The 18,246-nt window shown below is 54.0% G+C and overlaps 1 protein-coding gene across 2 annotated transcripts in view; it reads left to right on the top strand.

The window, feature by feature from the left end:
- LOC116945736 (copine-4-like) overlaps positions 1–18,246 on the top strand; it is a 58,701-nt gene that overhangs the window by 13,406 nt on the left and 27,049 nt on the right. For both annotated transcript variants that reach the window (XM_032960244.2, XM_032960245.2), the window contains exon 2: positions 16,518–17,516. In XM_032960244.2, the coding sequence (XP_032816135.1) occupies positions 17,334–17,516 (183 nt within the window). In that variant the 5' untranslated portion in view covers positions 16,518–17,333. The remainder of the gene's footprint in view (positions 1–16,517; positions 17,517–18,246) is intronic.

The following is an 18,246-nucleotide window of genomic DNA, read 5'->3' on the forward strand; positions in this document are numbered from 1 at the left end:
GAAGAAAAAATATTTTGTTGGGTCTTTCATTTAAAAGGGGGGGGGGGGTTTACACAAAGCAAAGCATAAAAAATGATGAACGGAGCAAAGTGCCAACTACACCGAGCATCTTCTTGTGTTGACGATCACAAAAATGCAAGCCACCCTGGTGTCCGCCACGAGTCACATGCGTCCTTGACGATCACACAATACTAGCCACCGCAGTATCCGCCACGCACGATTATCGTCGCTCGGAAGCGCCCACGTCCGCAACCAGCGACATGCCACCGTCCGTGACAATCACGAAATACAAAACACAAACCACCCGGTGTCCGCCGCCCACGATCATCCGCGGCAAGCCACCGTCCTTGACGATCACACCCGGTGTCCATCACGCACGCTCGGAGGCGCCAGCGTCTGCAACCAGTGACATGCCCCCATCCTTGACGATCACAAATACAAAACCACCACTCCGGTGTCCTTCACGCACAATCGGACGACCACCGCGAAATGCGTGGAGAGGGGGGGGGGTCAGAACGTGTAGGTGAGCGCGTTTTGTCCATCCGAAGCCACGACTGTGCACAGTGCGTCCTTTGCGCGCCCCCATTTCCCCAGAAAGTCACCTTTCCCCCCGGTGTGGCTGTGGTACATGTACTCTAACGTGAGCCGTGCTTTTACGAGTGCCTGCGTCATTTCCAGCGCCCCATCGCCACCACCGTTGCCTTCCAGCCTCCGTTTCCTCGTGGAGTAAATTGCCAGTTTAGCTTGAGCGCACACAAAGTTTGCGACGTCGCGCTTGTCGCTCCTCGTCCCGGTCACCCCGTACACAAACGCGCTCTCATGAAACGGGGCGCCCAGCCTCCTGAGGGTCTGTGCTAGAAACCGAAAAAGCGGGACGAGCCTCTTGCATTTCAGGAATAGGTGGGCGTCGTCCTCCCTTAGTCCGCAGAACACGCATGTGTCCGGGGCTCCCGGCGAGGCCCGGCTGACCCACACGGCCGAGGGCACGGTCCGGTGCACCAGCCTCCACTGCAGGTCGCCGCACCTCTTAGTCGTGGGGGGGCGATACATATCGCGCCACTGGGGGGCTGAGCTGGTCAGTGTGGCGAAGTGCTCCCTCCACTTTGTGTCCGGCAGTTCCCCTAAGTCCTTGAAGTGTAGCGCCTTCACGCAGGAGGCGTAGAGCTCTCTTTTTCCCACGTCCATCAGCGCAATGCCCCTGCTTTAACAGTTTACCGCCGTCTTCGCGGTCGGTGGGGGCGGCGCAGGAGAACGTTACCCGGGGTCCCTCCCTGCCGCGGGCCTCCTCCGGTCTCACCCCGAGCTTCTGCGCCATCCGCAGGACCTCCCGGAGCACTTTCGCCCCGGCTAGCATGGAGCACAGCCCGGCCGCCTCCGAGAGTGCCCGAGCTGGCCGCCACCTCCACCGGCCAGGGTCTATGAGGTCGTTGACTCTGCTCACCCCCCCGGCGACGAACCGCAGGACCAGTGTGTGTTCTTCTTTCAGACCCTGAAAGAGATCGTTCGCGAACAGCGGCTCTCACATAAATAGATTCGCGTCATAGTCCGCGGGCACCCTCACCCACTCAAGGCTGTGCCATGCATCCAGCATACTGCGGTAGAACCTCGGCAGCGGCGTCTGGTCGACCCGCCCCAGGTCCGTTAGGAACAGCTCCCGGCCGTACCCCAGCCGCCCGGCCTGTCTCAGCAAGCCGAGGGCTAGGATCTTCCAGGGCTGCTCCCCTGGCTCGTACAGCAGGCGTTTTGCGTCCCGAAGCCTGAACGCCATCACTGGCGACGCTAACCAGGCCCTGGCCTCCTTCCTCCACCGCCTGGCCTCTGCCAGTGTCGTCCATGCCATACGAAGGAGGTGAAAGCCTTCTGTACTTTGGTCAGCAGCCCGTCTGGGGGGTGGAGGACTTTGGCCTTGTGCCATAGCATTACCGCCGCCAGGGTGTTCACGATGAGGACTCGTCCCCTGTATGCCATCCGGGGAGTGAATCTGGCCCACGCCTTCAGTTTTGCTCCAATTTTCTCCGCCACCTCCCCCCAATTTCTTTCTACGGTGGCCGGGTTGCCCAGATACACCCCCAGGTACCTTGTGCCCTCCGTACCCCACACCACCCCCCCCCCCCCCGGGAGCGTCAAGGTGCGCACCGCACCCTGCGGCCCTAGGCAAAGCGCCTCGCGTTTTTACCCAGTTAACTCCCGCGGAGGAGGCGCTTTCGTAGAGGCGGACCGCCCTGTGGACCGCCGCTATGTCCTGCGCGTCGTTGATTACTGCACACACGTCGTCCGCGTACGCCGAGACTTTGACTACCGCGTTTTCCGGCCCCAGGATCCTGAAACCCGACAGGGTCCTCTTTAACCTTGATAGGAGTGGTTCGATGCACAGCGTGTACAGCAGCCCTGAGAGTGGGCATCCCTGCCGGACCCCTCTCGTGACTACCAGGGGGGCACGGAGCCTGTTGTTCAACTTCACTAGGCTGGACACGTTCGTATAGAGGAGCCTGATGTATGCGAGGAACCCCTCGCCAACCCCAAAGGCTCTCAGCATCGTGTATAAGTTTTCGTGGCTGACCCGGTCGAACGCCTTCTCCTGGTCTAGGAAGAGGAGGCCGGCGTCTATTCCGTGGGCGGCCGCCAGGTCAATCATGTCCATGACCACCCCTGTGTTGTCCTGGATGGTCCGTCCCAGGATGCAGTACGTTTGTTCTGGCTGTACGATGTTTCCTGCCACGCCCTTCAACCTGTTGACCAGCGCCTTCGCTATTATTTTGTAATCCGTGCACAGCACGGACACCGACCGCCAGTTCTTCACGCAGCACAGGTCCCCCTTTTTGGGCAGCAGGGTGACCACCGCCCTCCTGCAGCTCTGCGGCATTTCCCCTTTTGCCATGCTCGCATTTAGTACCTCGACTAGGGCAGGGCCGAGCTCACCCCAAAAGGTCTAAAAAATTCAGTCGGGAGGCCATCAATCCCCAGCGCCTTTCCTGTAGCGAGGCCGCTCACCACGGCCTCGAGCTCTTGGAGGGTGACCGGCCCCTCCAACTGCTCCATCTTGGGGGGGGTCAGTCTGGGAATACCCTCTAATAATTCCCCCAGAGCATCCCCGTGGATGTTTTCCGCCGTGACTAGTGCCTCATAAAAACCCTTGACGATCCCGGCGATTCGCCCGCGTCGCTCGTTTGGACCTCGCCGCTCGGCGCCTGCAGGCTAGAGATAATGTTACCTGTAAACGGCTGCCTCTGCTGCCGGAAAAAACAGTCTGGTCGGTGCGTCCATCTGCAGCAGATGCTGCATTTTCCGCTCCACGAAGGCCTTATAGGGTTCTTCCCGCCTAGCTGCGGCGTGCTGGCTCAGGAACCGCTGGCACAGAACCCCTATTTGCGCCTTCCCGTTGTCCCACCACTGCTGGAGCGAGGCAAAGGCGCCCTTCCTACTTGCCCACACTTTCCAGAAGGCCCTGAAGGCCGCCTGGAAGTCTGTATTTTACAGGAGTTGTAGATTGAGGCGCCAGTATGGGCTGCGCTGCCCAACAAGGGGGAGGTGCAGGTGGACGGTCACCAGGTGGTGATCGGAGAAGCCAGAAGGGACCACCCTGCTCTCACCGAGCAGGTTGGCACCTTTGGCGCTGACGTATAGGCGGTCAAGCCGCGCGAGGCTGATCCGCCCTTGCGCGCTGCACCAGCACCACGCGTACTGCCGCTGGGCCGGGTGTTGCAGGCGCCACGTGTCGAGTAAGTTTTGTCTCTTAACAACGTCGGCCCACGCCCTCGCAGACTCCGGGTGGGGCTCGACACCGTTGCGGTCGAGAGCCGGGTCGTGGGTGCAATAAAAGTCCCCGCCGACGACCCCGAGCACCTCGTCCGCGCTGGCTTCCTCTAGGGCGTCCCGCAGCGCGCCCGAGAAGAAGAGCCCCCTCTCACGGCTCGTGCTCGGCGCGTACAGGTTGACTACCCGCAGCCTGGCGTCGCCGAGCACAAAGTCCGCCGTGATTAGGTGCCCCTTCACTACCTGCTTAAAGGTCACGCGGTCCGGGGTGATTTTTGGGCCGCACACAATCGCGACCCCCGCCCTATCGGCCTCCCCGTGGCTAAAGAAAGCCTGGCCGCCCACAAGGTGCTGCCGTTGCGCCTGCAGAGCGGCGTCGAGGTGTGTTTCTTGTAGGAGCGCCACCGCGACCTTTTGATCATTACGGAAACGACACACGCCGTGCCATCTCTCGTCGCTGCGTGCACTGTTACAATTCAGACTCGCAACGCAGACACCTGACGCCATTGTGATGGGTATCGGGGGTTGGCGTCCGGTGCTCACTTTGGAAGGGAGGCAGCACCCCTTCTTCAGCTTTTGCGCCAACGCCTTCAGGCGGTAGTGTTCCTGGGGGGTGAACCCGAATTTCTCCGGTTCTCGGCAGATCTTTTGCGCCGTCTTCAAAAACCCCGCCACATCGGGGAAGGAGGCCTCGACGTCGACCCCCCCGCCTTCTGTAGGTGGACTGGAGGAAGCGGAGGATCTCGTCGGGAGTGTAGTCCGTCTCCCTTTTGATTCCGGAGAAGCTGAGTCGTAGACGTCGGACCCCGACTGTGCCTCGTCGTCGGTGTCCTCGTGCGTGGCGGCGCGGCCCTCGGCCGTCACCTCCTCCGTTGAGTCGCACGGAGCCGGGGTCTCGCCCGTCCCAGGGCGACTCTCCTCCTCCGGTTCTGCGGTCGTCGTCGTTGTCGTCGTCTCGTCGTGCGAGGGGGCGAGCGGAGGGGTATCCTCGGGCGCCGCGGCGCCGTCAGGCGCACTGGCGGCGGTCAGCCGCCCCACCCCCCCCTCTGTTGGAGCGGCCGGGGCCGGGGCCGGGGCCGGGTCCGGGTCCGGCGGTCGCTTTGCCCTCTCGTCGCCGTCCGGCGGGTGGGGTTCGCCGTCGGTGTCCATCGCGTCCCGCGGCTCGTGCTCGTCGTCGCTCTCCGTCGCTGCGTCCGTGTGGTCGTCCGGCTCGCTGTTGTCGCCGGGGACCGCCGTCCGCTTCGGGGGGGGGGGGGCCCGACGCGTCCCGCTGCTGCGGGGCCGCTCTTGGACTTTCGTTTTCGCGGCTTGACACGGGTGAAGCCGTCTTGATCGCCCTCAAGCGCCGGTGCGTCGCAGTCGGCTGCTGAGTCGACGTGGATCTCCTGCTGCCGCTGCTGCTGCTGCTGCGGCTGCTGCTGCTTATGTTGTTGCTGCTGCTGCGCCTGCGGCAGCTGCTGCTGCTGGTGATGCTGCTGCTGCTGGTGCTGCTGCTGCTGACGTTGCTGCTGCTGCGGTTTTCGCTGCTGCTCCGCTTGCAGCACTCTCGCTCTTCTTGCCCGGGCAGTTTCTCCGGGTGTGGCCGGTGCCACCACACCCGAAGCACCGCGGCATGGCCGTGGAGGCATATACGGTGCATACGTGCCCTTCGATCGTGTATTTCAGGGTTACATCAAGCTCTGTATTGCCGCCTTTCAGGATCATGAAAGTGTGGCGCTGTAGCGTCATCACGTGCGCCAACTTCGGGTCTTTCGTGCGCAGGGGCATTATTGTGATTCGCGAAACCGCCGTGCCGAACCGCTGCAGGTCCCGCTGGATGTCGGCGCTCCTTAGGAATGGTGGCGCGCCCGAGAGTAGCACCCTGATGGCGGGCGTCGAGAGCGGGGTGCACGGCAGGAATAGCTCACCGCCGATGGCGAGCCCCGTCTCCACGAGGCGCGCCACCATGCCCTCTTCGGCCACGTACGCAGTGACACCGCGGTTCTCCCGTTGGGCGGCGAGGACGCCGGCGTGGCCCACGCACGTGGCCACCGCGGCGGCGACGGCTTCGACGGCGATCTCCGGCGGAGGGAAAGTGACGATCGCGTTCCTCCGCGTGAGATTCTCCAGCCTGTCGTGCTGCGCCACGATGTTGGTCGGCAGCGGCACACCTGCGCGCGATGTTGTTGTTTAACTCACGAGCCGATCGAGGTGGGTTGCGCTCGAAAGGCTCGGTGAGCGGATTGAAAATAAAAGAAACTAAAAGATAAAGTGGGAAATAAAAAACGAAATGAAGTGAGGGGGGGGGTACACCGTTTGAGTATCTATGAAATCTCTCTCGGGCTCGGTCTGGACGATGAAAAACCAGGCCTCTATTGCGCCAGGTGAGGAGCCGGGAGTTCCACCTGGGCGCAGCCTCCTCCCAGCACGCTCAGAGAGAGAGATAGAGCGAGAGAGAGCTGTGCGAGTATATGTGCCTCCTCGTTGTACCTCTATGCATCTTTGTGTGTGTACGTGTGGGTGGGAGTGAGAATCTGTGTGTGTGTGGGGGGGGGGGGGGGGGGGTGAGAATCTGTGTGTGTGTACGTGTGTGTGTGGGGGGGTGAGAATCTGTGTGTGTGTGGGGGTGAGAATCTGTGTGTGTACGTGTGTGTGTTGGGGGGGGTAAGAATCTGTGTGTGTGTGTGGGGGTGAGAATCTGTGTGTGTACGTATGTGTGTGTGTGTGGGGGGGAGAATCTGTGTGTGTGTATACGTGTATGTGTGGGGGGGGTGAGAATCTGTGTGTGTACGTGTGTGTGGAGGGGGGGGGGTGAGAATCTGTGTGTGTGGGGGGAATCTGTGTGTGTGTGTGTGTACGTGTGTGTATGGGGGGGGGGGGGGGTGAGAATATGTGTGTGTGTGTACGTGTGTGGGGGGGGGGATAATCTGTGTGTGTACGTGTGTGTGGAGGGGGGGGGGTGAGAATCTGTGTGTGTGGGGGGGGGGGGGGGGAATCTGTGTGTGTGTGTACGTGTGTGTATGGGGGGGTGGGAGAATCTGTGTGTGTGTACGTGTGTGTGTGGGGGGGGGGTGAGAATCTGTGTGTGTGTACGTGTGTGTGGGGGGGGGGGTGAGAATCTGTGTGTGTGTGTACGTGTGTGTGGGGGGTGAGAATCTGTGTGTGTGTACGTGTGTGGGGTAGAGAGAGCTTATGCGCGTCTTTATTTGTGTGCACGTGTATACTCGCTTACAGCACTTGCCCCAAAAGTCTGTTGAGGCTATGTGGGTAAACTTCGTCTTTGTGCGTGTATGTCTGTATGGGAGTAGTGGCGCGGTGGTTGGCGCACTACGCTACGAACCCCCCTGGGCCTCTCCTAGGTCAACTCAGCCTCAAATGAGTGCCTGGCGCGAAGCGTAAAACGTCGCTACTCCTGGCTGTCCATCCACCCTCTTGTACTTTGCACTCCCATCACAGATGCCCAGACTGAACATCTGTGACAAAGAGCTTCATAGCTCATGGGATTCCTCTTCTGATTCCGTGTGCCGAGCCGCTAACAGCACTTGCCCTAACAGTTTGGATTGCTAAACGGGGGATCTTTGGGCGCCACTGTAGCGAGATGTTAACTACCTCGCCTGGTATACAGGAGGTCGTGGGTAGGATCCCGACTCTGACGCCTGCTGCTGCTGTATATGTGTTGTTTGCGGTGTCTCTCTCCCCGTGGTCGCGTGGATTTTTCTCCGGGACCTCCGATTTTCCCCTCCACATTTAGAAGCAACATCACGCATTTAAAGTGTTTCTCTGCTATACATTTCCACGTGATAGGCCACTTCGCTGGGCTATCATCCGTGGCGAGGCCGCTTCTGCAAAAAAAACCGTCACAGCTTAGTCAAGTTTAGTGGGCCTTACCTGGTAACATAAAAAACAACAGTTTAATAGTTTAGTTTTGTCTTCATTTCAATGTGTGTGCGTGTGTACACCGCCTCTGTGTGTGTGGGGGTGAGAATCTGTGTTTGTGTACGTGTGTGTGTGTGGGGGTGAGAATCTGTGTTTGTGTGTGTACGTGTGTGTGTGTGGGGGTGTGTGAGAATCTGTTTGTGTGTGTACGTGTGTGTGTGTGGGGGGTGAGAATCTGTGTTTGTGTGTGTACGTGTGTGTGGGGGGTGTGTGAGAATCTGTTTGTGTGTGTACGTGTGTGTGTGTGGGGGGGTGTGAGAATCTGTGTTTGTGTGTGTACGTGTGTGTGTGGTGGGTGAGAATCTGTGTTTGTGTGTGTACGTGTGTGTGTGTGGGGGGGGGGGGGGGGTGAGAATCTGTGTTTGCGTGTGTGTGGGGGGGTGAGAATCTGTGTTTGTGTGTGTACGTGTGTGTGGGGGGGTGAGAATCTGTGTTTGTGTGTGTACGTGTGTGTGGGGGGGTGAGAATCTGTGTTTGTGTGTACGTGTGTGTGTGGGGGGGTGAGAATCTGTGTTTGTGTGTGTACGTGTGTGTGGGGGGGGGGGTGAAAATCTGTGTGTGTGTGTGTACGTGTGTGTGGGGGGGGTGGGTGAAAATCTGTGTGTGTGTGTACGTGTGTGTGGGGGGGGGGGGTGAAAATCTGTGTGTATGTATACGTGTGTGGGGGGGGGGTAGTGGAGGGGAGCTGCGCTACTAACCCAACGACCCGGCGAAGCGGCGTCGTCATAATAATAGCTCGCGAACCGGGGAGCATATGCACATGCGTGTGTGTGTGTGTGTGCACGCGTGTGCGCACGTGTATGCGCGTGCACGTGTCTTTGTGTGTGCATGCATCTGGCGTGGTGTTGGTCACCCACCCCCTCGTGCGCCGTGCTAGCCTTCATAGGTGTTCGCTAACAGCACTTGCCCCAAAAGTCGGGTATGGCTATACGGGGGATCTTGATCTTTGTGCATGCATCTAAGTGCACGTGTGTACGCTTGTGTGTGGGTATTTGTGTGCACGTGTGTATGTGTGCACATGTGTGTGTGTGCACGTGTGTGTGTGTGTGCACGTGTGTGTGTGCACGTGTGTGTGCACGTGTGTGTGTGTGTGCACGTGTGTGTGTGCACGTGTATGTGTGGGCATGAGTTCGATTCCCCGCTCACGGTCATATCCAGTAACGATTATTTTATCTGAACCTGTCCTGGGCCTCCCCTCGGTCGACTCAGCCTAAAATGAGTACCTGGTCCGATGTGTAAAAACATTTCCACTGGAGAGACAAAGGCGGCCGGGGCGTGGTTCTGGCCACCCACCCCCTCGCGTGCCTTGCCGGCCTTCATAGGTGCTACTCGCTAACAGCACTTGCCCCAACAGTATGTTAAGGCTATGCGGGGGACCTTTGTCTTTGTGTGTGTGTGTGACGAGTTGGGAACGTGGTCAGTATTGCTCGCCGCACTTACCCCAACAGCCGGCGAGTCTATACGGGAGACCTTTGTCTGTGTGTGCGTGTCTGTGTACTGGAGCCTTTCGCTCTGTGCCTGGGATGGTGTTTATTTGGTTATTTACGGGATGCTTCAATTGAGCAGAGTCAAGTCCTGCGGGCGCATACGAGAGATGTTTCTCTCTCGAGGAGAGGGAGAGGAGGGCGATTGCCCTGGAGGGAGGGAGAGCTAAAGGGAGAGCGGGGAAGAGAGGTTCGTGTAGAGAAAAGGGAAGCAGAGGGACAGAGAGTGTGAGAGAGAGAGAGCGAGAGAGAAAGCGAAGGGGAGAGCGAGACGAAATGAGAGCAGGATAATTGGAGCGGGGAGAGGGTTGGCAGAGAGTGCGGAGAGAGAGAGAGAAAGTGGAGACGGTGCCGCACCAATACGTGGAGTGCAAGAGCCTGGACTCGCTGTTCAAGGTCCTGAGAAACATTCTCCTAAGGTTCAGCCTCCACTTCTCCCCGACGGTCCTCATCTTTGGATACCCGAAGGGCGACGGACCCCAACATCTTAAGGGGCTGGTCAACGTGCTCTTCGGCTACGCCAAGCTCGCCATATACAGGGCGAGGAAGGTGGCCCTGGAGGGGCAATGTCCAGCCAGCAGCCTGGGCATCTTCCACGCTCTGGTCGGAGCCAGGGTGTGGCCGGAGTTCCGCCGTGCGCGGCTGACCCACGCCGTGCCGGCCTTCAAGGAGCAGTGGGCGCTGGAGGAGGCCGTGTGCTCGGTGGCAGATGACGGTAGAGAGCTCTGCGTGCAGATCTGAGCTGCCCGTCGGAGGCCGTAGGACTGCGAGAAGGGCTGGGTGCAGATGCAGCACTTGTCGTAGTTATTCTTTTTTTACAAATATTTCATAGAAAATTGGGGGACTATAGACATAGAGTAGGGAGAGAGGGGGTAGAGGGGGGGGGGTAGAGAGAGGGGGTAGAGAGAGAGAGGGAAGGGGTAAGAAGGAGGAGAGCAGAGCGTGACATCTTTTGTGAAATCTTTCATTAAAAAGGGGGGGCACATAAAGAAAAGCATTCAAAAAACTAAAAAACCGAAATGATGAACGAAGCAAATGGCCGACTACACCGAGCATCTTCTTGTTTCCTCTGATCGTAAAGAAAATAAAGAGAGAAAGAGAAAGTGGTGGTGGTGGTGGTGTTACGGATAAAGGGAGAGAGGGGGAAGGAGGGAGTTGGAGGGGGGGGGGGGAAGTTGACTGGGTGGGAGATTGGTTGTGTCTATGTATGTGTGTGTGCATGTATGTTGAACTTCTTTCACACCGTATGTAGCCAACCTTGCTAATCGTAAATGTAATGCGTGGGATGCGGAACGCGCTATGGGTTCATGAACCCATCTGTGCGGACCTTGGAGCATTATGCCCTCCGACGCGTGGCGAGGTTTTCTCCGGATACTCCGGTTGACATCGGTGGGAAAGAGCTTCATAGCTCATCGGATTCCTCGAGTATACAATAACGATTCTGAGTCATTCATGCACAGTATGAGAGGGCGACTGCGCAAGCACCGCCACGTAATGTGAGACCCAGCGAGGAGCTCCTGCAGAGATAGAGGACACCTCTGTTATGGACGGGTGGACCCCAAAGTCAGGACATATTGGGTTAATTTCGTCACTTGAACAAGTCACATCGGGTTATTACATTTATCGTAACACATGTCAAAAACTGACTTCCGTTCACATGAACGCGTGCACGAATTATCTTTGTAAATGAATTTAGGACTTTAAAAAGTAGATGTCTTCTTTAGCATTCATAGCAAGCGAATTCAACTCGTTCGTATTTCGACATATTTGTTTCCATTGAAACAAATATATCATCATCTGAAAAGGAAGAAACAAACTATTAAAACGTGTTAATGCTGGTGTTAAAATACGTTCAATAACCTCATGTCTCCTGACTTTTGGGCCACCCTGCATAAGATCACACACACACTAGGCCGGAGCGGTACCACAGTGGTTAGCGACTTCTCTCTCCACCCAGCTGTCTAAGTTCGATTCCCGGCCATGGCTAAACTTACTGGCGAGTGATAATCTCAACCCCGTCCTAGCCTCCCTTAGAGTTCACTCATCATTAAACCAGCAACCCATATTGTGTTTAGCCACCACACTTGGGGTCACAGTACACTTACTCACCCTGTCACTCATTCACTCAAACACCCACTCACTCACCCACCCACCCGCTCACCATCCACCCACTTACTCGCTCAACCACCCATCCGCTCACTCACCCACTCACTCATTCACTCACCCACTCAATCACTCACTCACCCACTTACTCTTATATCGCTACTACCATGCTGACTGTTACCATGAACTCCACTCATGGATTGCTCCTCCCGTGTTTAGATTTCTCAACCGTACAGTGTCCAACCACCGTAACAACACACGCACTCGCTCATTGATTCACCCACTAACTCACTCACTCAGACATTCACTCACCCACTCAGACACTGACTCAGCCACTCACTCACCCGCTCACCCACTCACTCACCCACTCAGATACTCACCCATTGATTCACCCACTCACCCACCCACTCAGCCACGCACTAATTGATTCAACCACTCACTCACCCACTCAGCCACTCACTCACGGATTCACCCACTCGCTCTCGCACTCAGCCACTCGCTCATTGATTCACCCACCCACTCACTCAAGCACTCACCCACTCAGCCACTCAATCACCCGCTCACCCACTCACTTACCCACTCAGCCACTCACTCATTGATTCACCCACTCACTCACCCAGGACACGCTTGCCAATGAGACTCATCCTGGTTTCTTGAGTTCTCAGCTGGTTACACAAACAAACGTAACTTTACTCACCCACTCACTCACTCACACACTCATCCACTCACACTCACCCACACATTCACCCACTCACTCATCCACCCACTGACCCACCCTCTCACCACCACCACCACCGCAGGTCACAACGGTTCTCTTTCTGATTCTTCACTCGCACGGCTCCACTTTGGAATTCCCACCTCCCAACGTCTGTTTTTCCCAAGCTGATATATAATAACACTGGTCTACAGCCAAAATGCTTCGGAAATAAATGTAGTTCAACTTTATTAATTCTGAGTCACTAAGAATGAAAATGATGCTTAAAATTGTTGATTGCCTCTAGTTTTAAAGATATGCGACTGGGTCAGTATATACGACCCTTGACTTGGGAATGGCGGAGGATAAGTGAGTTATAAAGGGAAGGGATTTCAATTTGAACCAGAAATGACTAAAATACATCTTTGACTGGATCTATGAATAAATCTATGACTGGGTTTGGACAGTACTTGCTTTTTGAGCAAAACGATGAATGATGCAATCTGAACCTGGTATTGCATCATACATGATATGAATTGCATCATGTTATTCCTAGAAGTCATGGGTGATGCAATCATAACTAACCTTACATCCCTCTGCTGAACACATTGCCCTATATCAGCTCTAGAAATCATACAGTGTCGTACTCTCTTATTTGTCATTGTTTAATTTTGCAAAGGGACACATTTCTAACTTGATCTGAAGCTTTCGTGACTGCAGGAATTACTCTCTATTTAAGGCCTCGACACAGAGCCATTGGGTCTCTGTGTGTCTATGTTGTGTGTCTCTCTGTGTGTTTCTGTGTTCTCTCTCTCTCTGCTTGTGTGTCTGTCTGTGTGTCTCCGTGTCTGTGTTCTGTCTCTCTCTTAAATTTAGTTTTGTCTGATGACGGTTGCTTCTGTCGCAATCGAAACGTCGTATTCTATTATTAAATTTATTTTCTTTCTACGTGACTTTACCGAAAGAACCAAAGAGGACACATTTCTGTTGAGCCAAAGTGAGCAGAGATGCCTCGTACTTGTGTGAACAAAGCAGACAACTTCTGCTATGTTTGTGAAGTGACTTTTGCATCACAAAATAGTCGCCAGTGGTTGAACAGGAAAAGGAAATCATTGCCTTTTGCAGTGCCAATGATTTGGAGAGAGCCAACAGATGATATCAGCAATTGTTGCTTCTGCATGGCGCCTCCAGTTGAGAAAGGTGTGTCAAAGAAGAAAAAGTGGACTGTGCATGATCCCAACATTCGATCAGCTGTACGCCCTGTACCCCACGGAGAAGAACTGCCGGTTCCTGATGCACCAGAATCATTCTCACTTGAGTCAGACGAGGAAGAGGATGAAACTTCTGGTCCTGAACCATCAAGGTCACATGACCCAGATTTTCTTCCATCGTCCTCCTCTGAACCACACCTCATAACACAAGGTGAACTGAAAGACCTTGTCAGGGATTTGGAACTACCCAAGATTAAGTCAGAGCTGTTGGGCTCCAGACTGCAGCAGTGGAATCTCCTGGCAGGTGATGTTAGGGTTTCCATGTTCTGTGACCGTCAAAAGGATCTTGTCCCATTCTTTTTCAAGGAAGGTGATCTTATAGCCTGCAACAACATCGATGGTGTGATAGGAGCCCTCAACATCGTTCATGATCCAGATGAGTGGAGACTGTTCATTGATTAATCGTCTTAAAGTTGTTTTACTGCAGAATGGCAATGTTTTTCCATCAATTCCAGTTGATCATGCAGTCCATATGAAGGAAACCTATGACAACATGAAACAACTTTTGAGGTGCATAAACTATGACGAACATCAGTGGCAGCTTTGTGGCGATTGGAAGGTTGTTGCTCCCTTGCTTGGTCTGCAGACTGGATACATGAAGTACTGCTGCTGTTTTCTCTGAGAATGGGATAGTCGTACGAGAGATTCCCACTACATCAAGGTAGATTGGCCACTCCGACAGTGGTTGGAGCCTGGGAGGAAAAGTGTTCAGCATCAACCACTTGTTGAATCAAGGAAGATTGTGTTACCACCCTTACACATCAAGCTGGGTCTGATGAAGAACTTTGTCAAAGCCACGGACAAAACACCAGCGGCTTTCAAGTACCTCCGTGGAAAATTTTCCAAGGTTAAGTGAAGCTAAGATAAAGGAAGGTGTTCTTTGTTGGTCCTCAGATTTTTTGAACTTCTTCGAGATGATGCATTTGACAGCGCACTGCGTGGTAAGGAAAAGACGGCATGGAAAGCCTTTCAATTAGCGGCAACACATTTTCTCGGAAACAACAACGCAGACAACTACAGGGAGTTGGTGGAAAACCTCCTCAAGGTATACAAAAGCCTTGGTTGCAGCATGTCACTAAAGATATATTTTTTGCACTCTCATCGAGATTTTTTTCCACCGAACTGCGGAGCAGCGAGCGACGAGCATGGTGAGCGATGTCACGAGGACATTGCGACAATGGAGGAACGCTCTCAGGGCAATTGGAGCCCATCAATGCATGCAGACTATTGCTGGACAGTGACAGGAGAGAAGCTCCATTTAATGAATACAAGAGACAAGCCAAGACGCGCCGAGTAGACGCTGAATAAGGACTAAACTTTGATTTAAAGCTTTCGTGACTGCAGTAATTCATATTCTTAGCTCTTTCGGTAAAGTCACGTTGAAGGGAAACAATAAAAAAGTAAAATATATATATAAAACAATAAAAATTATCACGACGTTTCGACCATAACACAAACGGTTCGTCATCAGGTGTGAAAAACCAACGGCAAGAAACATTTGAAAGAAGTGTCGGTTCGCATTTAATTATTTATTTTTAAGCGTTTTTTTTATTTATAGAAAAAAAACGTCAGCGCCACGCGCAGCGATTTGACAGTTTATTTAGAAGGACGAGTCCATCTATGTTCTGAAAAGAGGAGGGGGGAGACGAAAAATTAATGTATGCTGTCTGAACGCCACCGTAAGAGTGAACAATCAATTAAGACCTGAAATGGTTTATCAAATCCTTCCAATGATTGCTAAGCCAGAATCCATCTTCTCGGTTGAAATTGTCTCTGTGCTTGTATATGTGGATAGCCTCATGAACTAATCTCTCATGGTAGCCAGATGGCTTACAAAGAACCTCTGTCTTGGAGAAGTCAATGTCATGTGAGCCTACTGAATTATAACAATGATCTGCCACGGCCGAGGTGTTGGTCCTACCGTGTTTAAGATCTGCTTTGTGTTCATGAATGCGGTCCGAGACATGGCGTTTGGTTTCTCCAATGTAACTACTACCACAGAGGCAACTTAGTTTGTAGACAAACTAAGTTGCCTCTGTGGTAGTTTGTAGACAAACTAAGTTGCCTCTGTGGTAGTAGTTACATTGGATAAACCAAACGCCATGTCTCGGACCGCATTCGTGAACACAAAGCAGATCTTAAACATGGTAGGACCAACACCTCAGCCGTGGCAGATCATTGTTATAATTAAGTAGGCTCACATGACATTGACTTCTCCAAGACAGAGGTTCTTTGTAAGCCATCTGGCTACCATGAGAGATTCGTTCATGAGGCTATCCACATATACAAGCACAGAGACAATTTCAACCGAGAAGATGGATTCTGGCTTAGCAATCATTGGAAGGATTTGATAAACCATTTCAGGTCTTAATTGATTGTTCACGCTTACGGTGGCTTTCAGACAGCATACATAAATTTTTCGTCTCCCCCCTCCTCTTTTCAGAACATAGATGGACTCGTCCTTCTAAACAAACTACCAAATCGCTGCGCGTGGCGCTGACGTTTTATAAATAAATACACTGCTTAAAAATAAATAAATTGATGCAAACCGACACACCTGATGACGACCGTTTGTGTTATGGTCGAAACGTCGTGAGAATTTTTATTGTTTTATATATATTTTATTATTTTATTGTTTCCCTTCAACGTGACTTTACCGAAAGAGCTAAGAATATAAGGACTAAACTATTTACTTATATATACATAATCGTTTTTTGCCTTTTGTTTCATAATACATTCTATGTATACAACCATTTAGCTGTTTTGTAAAGTGTTACATGAACAAAACAGATGACATGTTATCAAGTAAAACAACCATAAACACATGAAAAGACCGAGGTTTACAATTTACGAGTACTATCTACACAATATTCATAGACGTAAAATGTAAAAACTTAAATTTTTTGGGAACAGTAGCCAATCAGTTGTTTTAATTGTCATTTAAATTCAGCACGTAAAAATACATAATAAACAGCACGTTTCATATCTTAAGCAGACGACGTCTAAAAACTTGTAGACCAGTGTAATTAATGCTGTTTGTTGCTGACCGCTCACCATTTCTCACCATCCTCACCACCCCTCACCACCCTACCCCCTCACCACCCCACCCCTCACCACCCACCCCTCACCACCCACCCCTCACCACCCCACCCCTCACCACCCACCCCTCACCACCCACCCCTCACCACCCCACCCTCACCACCCCACCCTCACCACCCCACCCTCACCACCCCACCCCTCACCACCCACCCCTCACCACCACCACCTTTCCCCTTCTTCGCCCATCACCGCTCCCAGGGTCTCGCGGCGGACGGACGGCTGCGCAGCAGCAGCTACATCAGCAGCAGCTTCATCAGCAGCTACATCATCATCAGCAGCAGCAGCAGCTTCATCAGCAGCTACATCATCAGCAGCAGCAGCAGCTTCATCAGCAGCTTCATCAGCAGCTACATCATCAGCAGCAGCAGCAGCTTCATCAGCAGCTTCATCAGCAGCTACATCAGCTGCAGCTTCATCAGCAAAAGCTACATCAGCAGCAGCTTCCTCAGCAGAAGCTACATCAGCAGCTGCAGCATCTACAGCTGGCGTGGAACAACAACAGCAGCAGGAGCAGCAGCATTAGCAACAGCAGCAGCAGGAGGAGGAGGAACAGCAAGACCAACAGGTGTAGCAGCAGCAGCGTGACCATCGTGAGAAGCCACATCAGCCACAGGAGCAGTGGCTGGAGGAAGAGCAGCAGCAGCAGCAATAGCAAGCGCGTGATCAACAGCTGCTACATCAGCAGCAGCAGATTCGGAAACAACATCGTCAATAGCAGCAGCAGGCGCATACAAGCAACCCGAGCAATAGCATAATTAGCATCATCATCAGTATTAACATCATTATAATCAGCAGCAGCAACAACACTATCATCAGCAGCTACAGCCGGTAGGCGCACGTAACCAACGCCTGAAATAGCATCATCATTGGCATAATTGCCAGCATAACCAATATCATCATCAGCGCCAGCAGTATCATAATCAACAGCAGCAACAACAGTATCATCATCAGCAGGAGGCAGGCAGGCAGGCACAGCTAATCAATTCCAGCAGCAGCATCATCATCATAAGCAGGATGCTGCAGGGCGAGGCGCCGTGCCCCGGTGCCCCGGCCACGCTGGACATCGTCTCGGCCTCCCCGTGCCTCGCCAAGGTGGAGCTGCGCGTGTCTCTGCGTGGCCTGCACGACCGCGACGCCCTCTCCCGCACCAACCCCTGCGTGGCGCTGCTCATGCAGTCGTGCGCCCAATGGATGGAGGTGCGCCCAGCCCTGACCCCGGGCCCTGACCCCGGGCCTGACCCCAGCCCTGACCCCGGGCCTGAACCCAGCCCTGACCCTGGGCCCTGACCCCGGGCCTGACCCCAGCCCTGACTCTGGGCCTGAACCCAGCCCTGACCCTGGGCCCTGACCCCGGCCCTGACCCCGGGCCTGACCACAGCTCTATCGCTAACTGGGGGATGGGGGAGGGTTACCACCGCATGACCCTATCCCCTAAAAGACGAAGACAAAGATCCCCCCGCGTCGCCTCTCAGTCTGTCGGGGCAAGTTCGGTTAGCGAGCAGCACTTCTGAAGGCGCCGTCACGGCACGGGAGAGGGCGACGTGACAAACACCGCGCCCGCCCGTCCGCCTTTGTCTCCCCACCACCGTGCTGATGTTTCGCACCGGGTACTCATTTTAAGGCTGAGTCGACCTAGAGCAGGACAAGTACCGGCCTCAGATATTTGTCACCGATGTTGGCCGCGAACGGGAATCGAACTCCGCGGCGCGCTAACCGTTGTGCCACCACTCCCCGCTATTTGCATGCTCTCCGTCCGTGGTCGCGTGGATTTTTCTTGCGCGTCCTGCGGCTTTTTCTCTCCTCCACATTGAGAATGAACGTCTCGCCTTCGGGGTATTTTACTGCGCCTTTTGGCGTCATCTGTGAGACTAGGCTCTAGGGAAAGCTGTCTCGGGTGTGGACCAATCAATTTCAAGGACAGTGCATT

Source organism: Petromyzon marinus, chromosome 25, assembly GCF_048934315.1.
Source record: "Petromyzon marinus isolate PM22_M1 ecotype Great Lakes invasive population chromosome 25, UKy_Petmar_22M1.pri1.0, whole genome shotgun sequence".
Classification (NCBI taxonomy): Eukaryota; Metazoa; Chordata; class Hyperoartia; order Petromyzontiformes; family Petromyzontidae; genus Petromyzon; species Petromyzon marinus.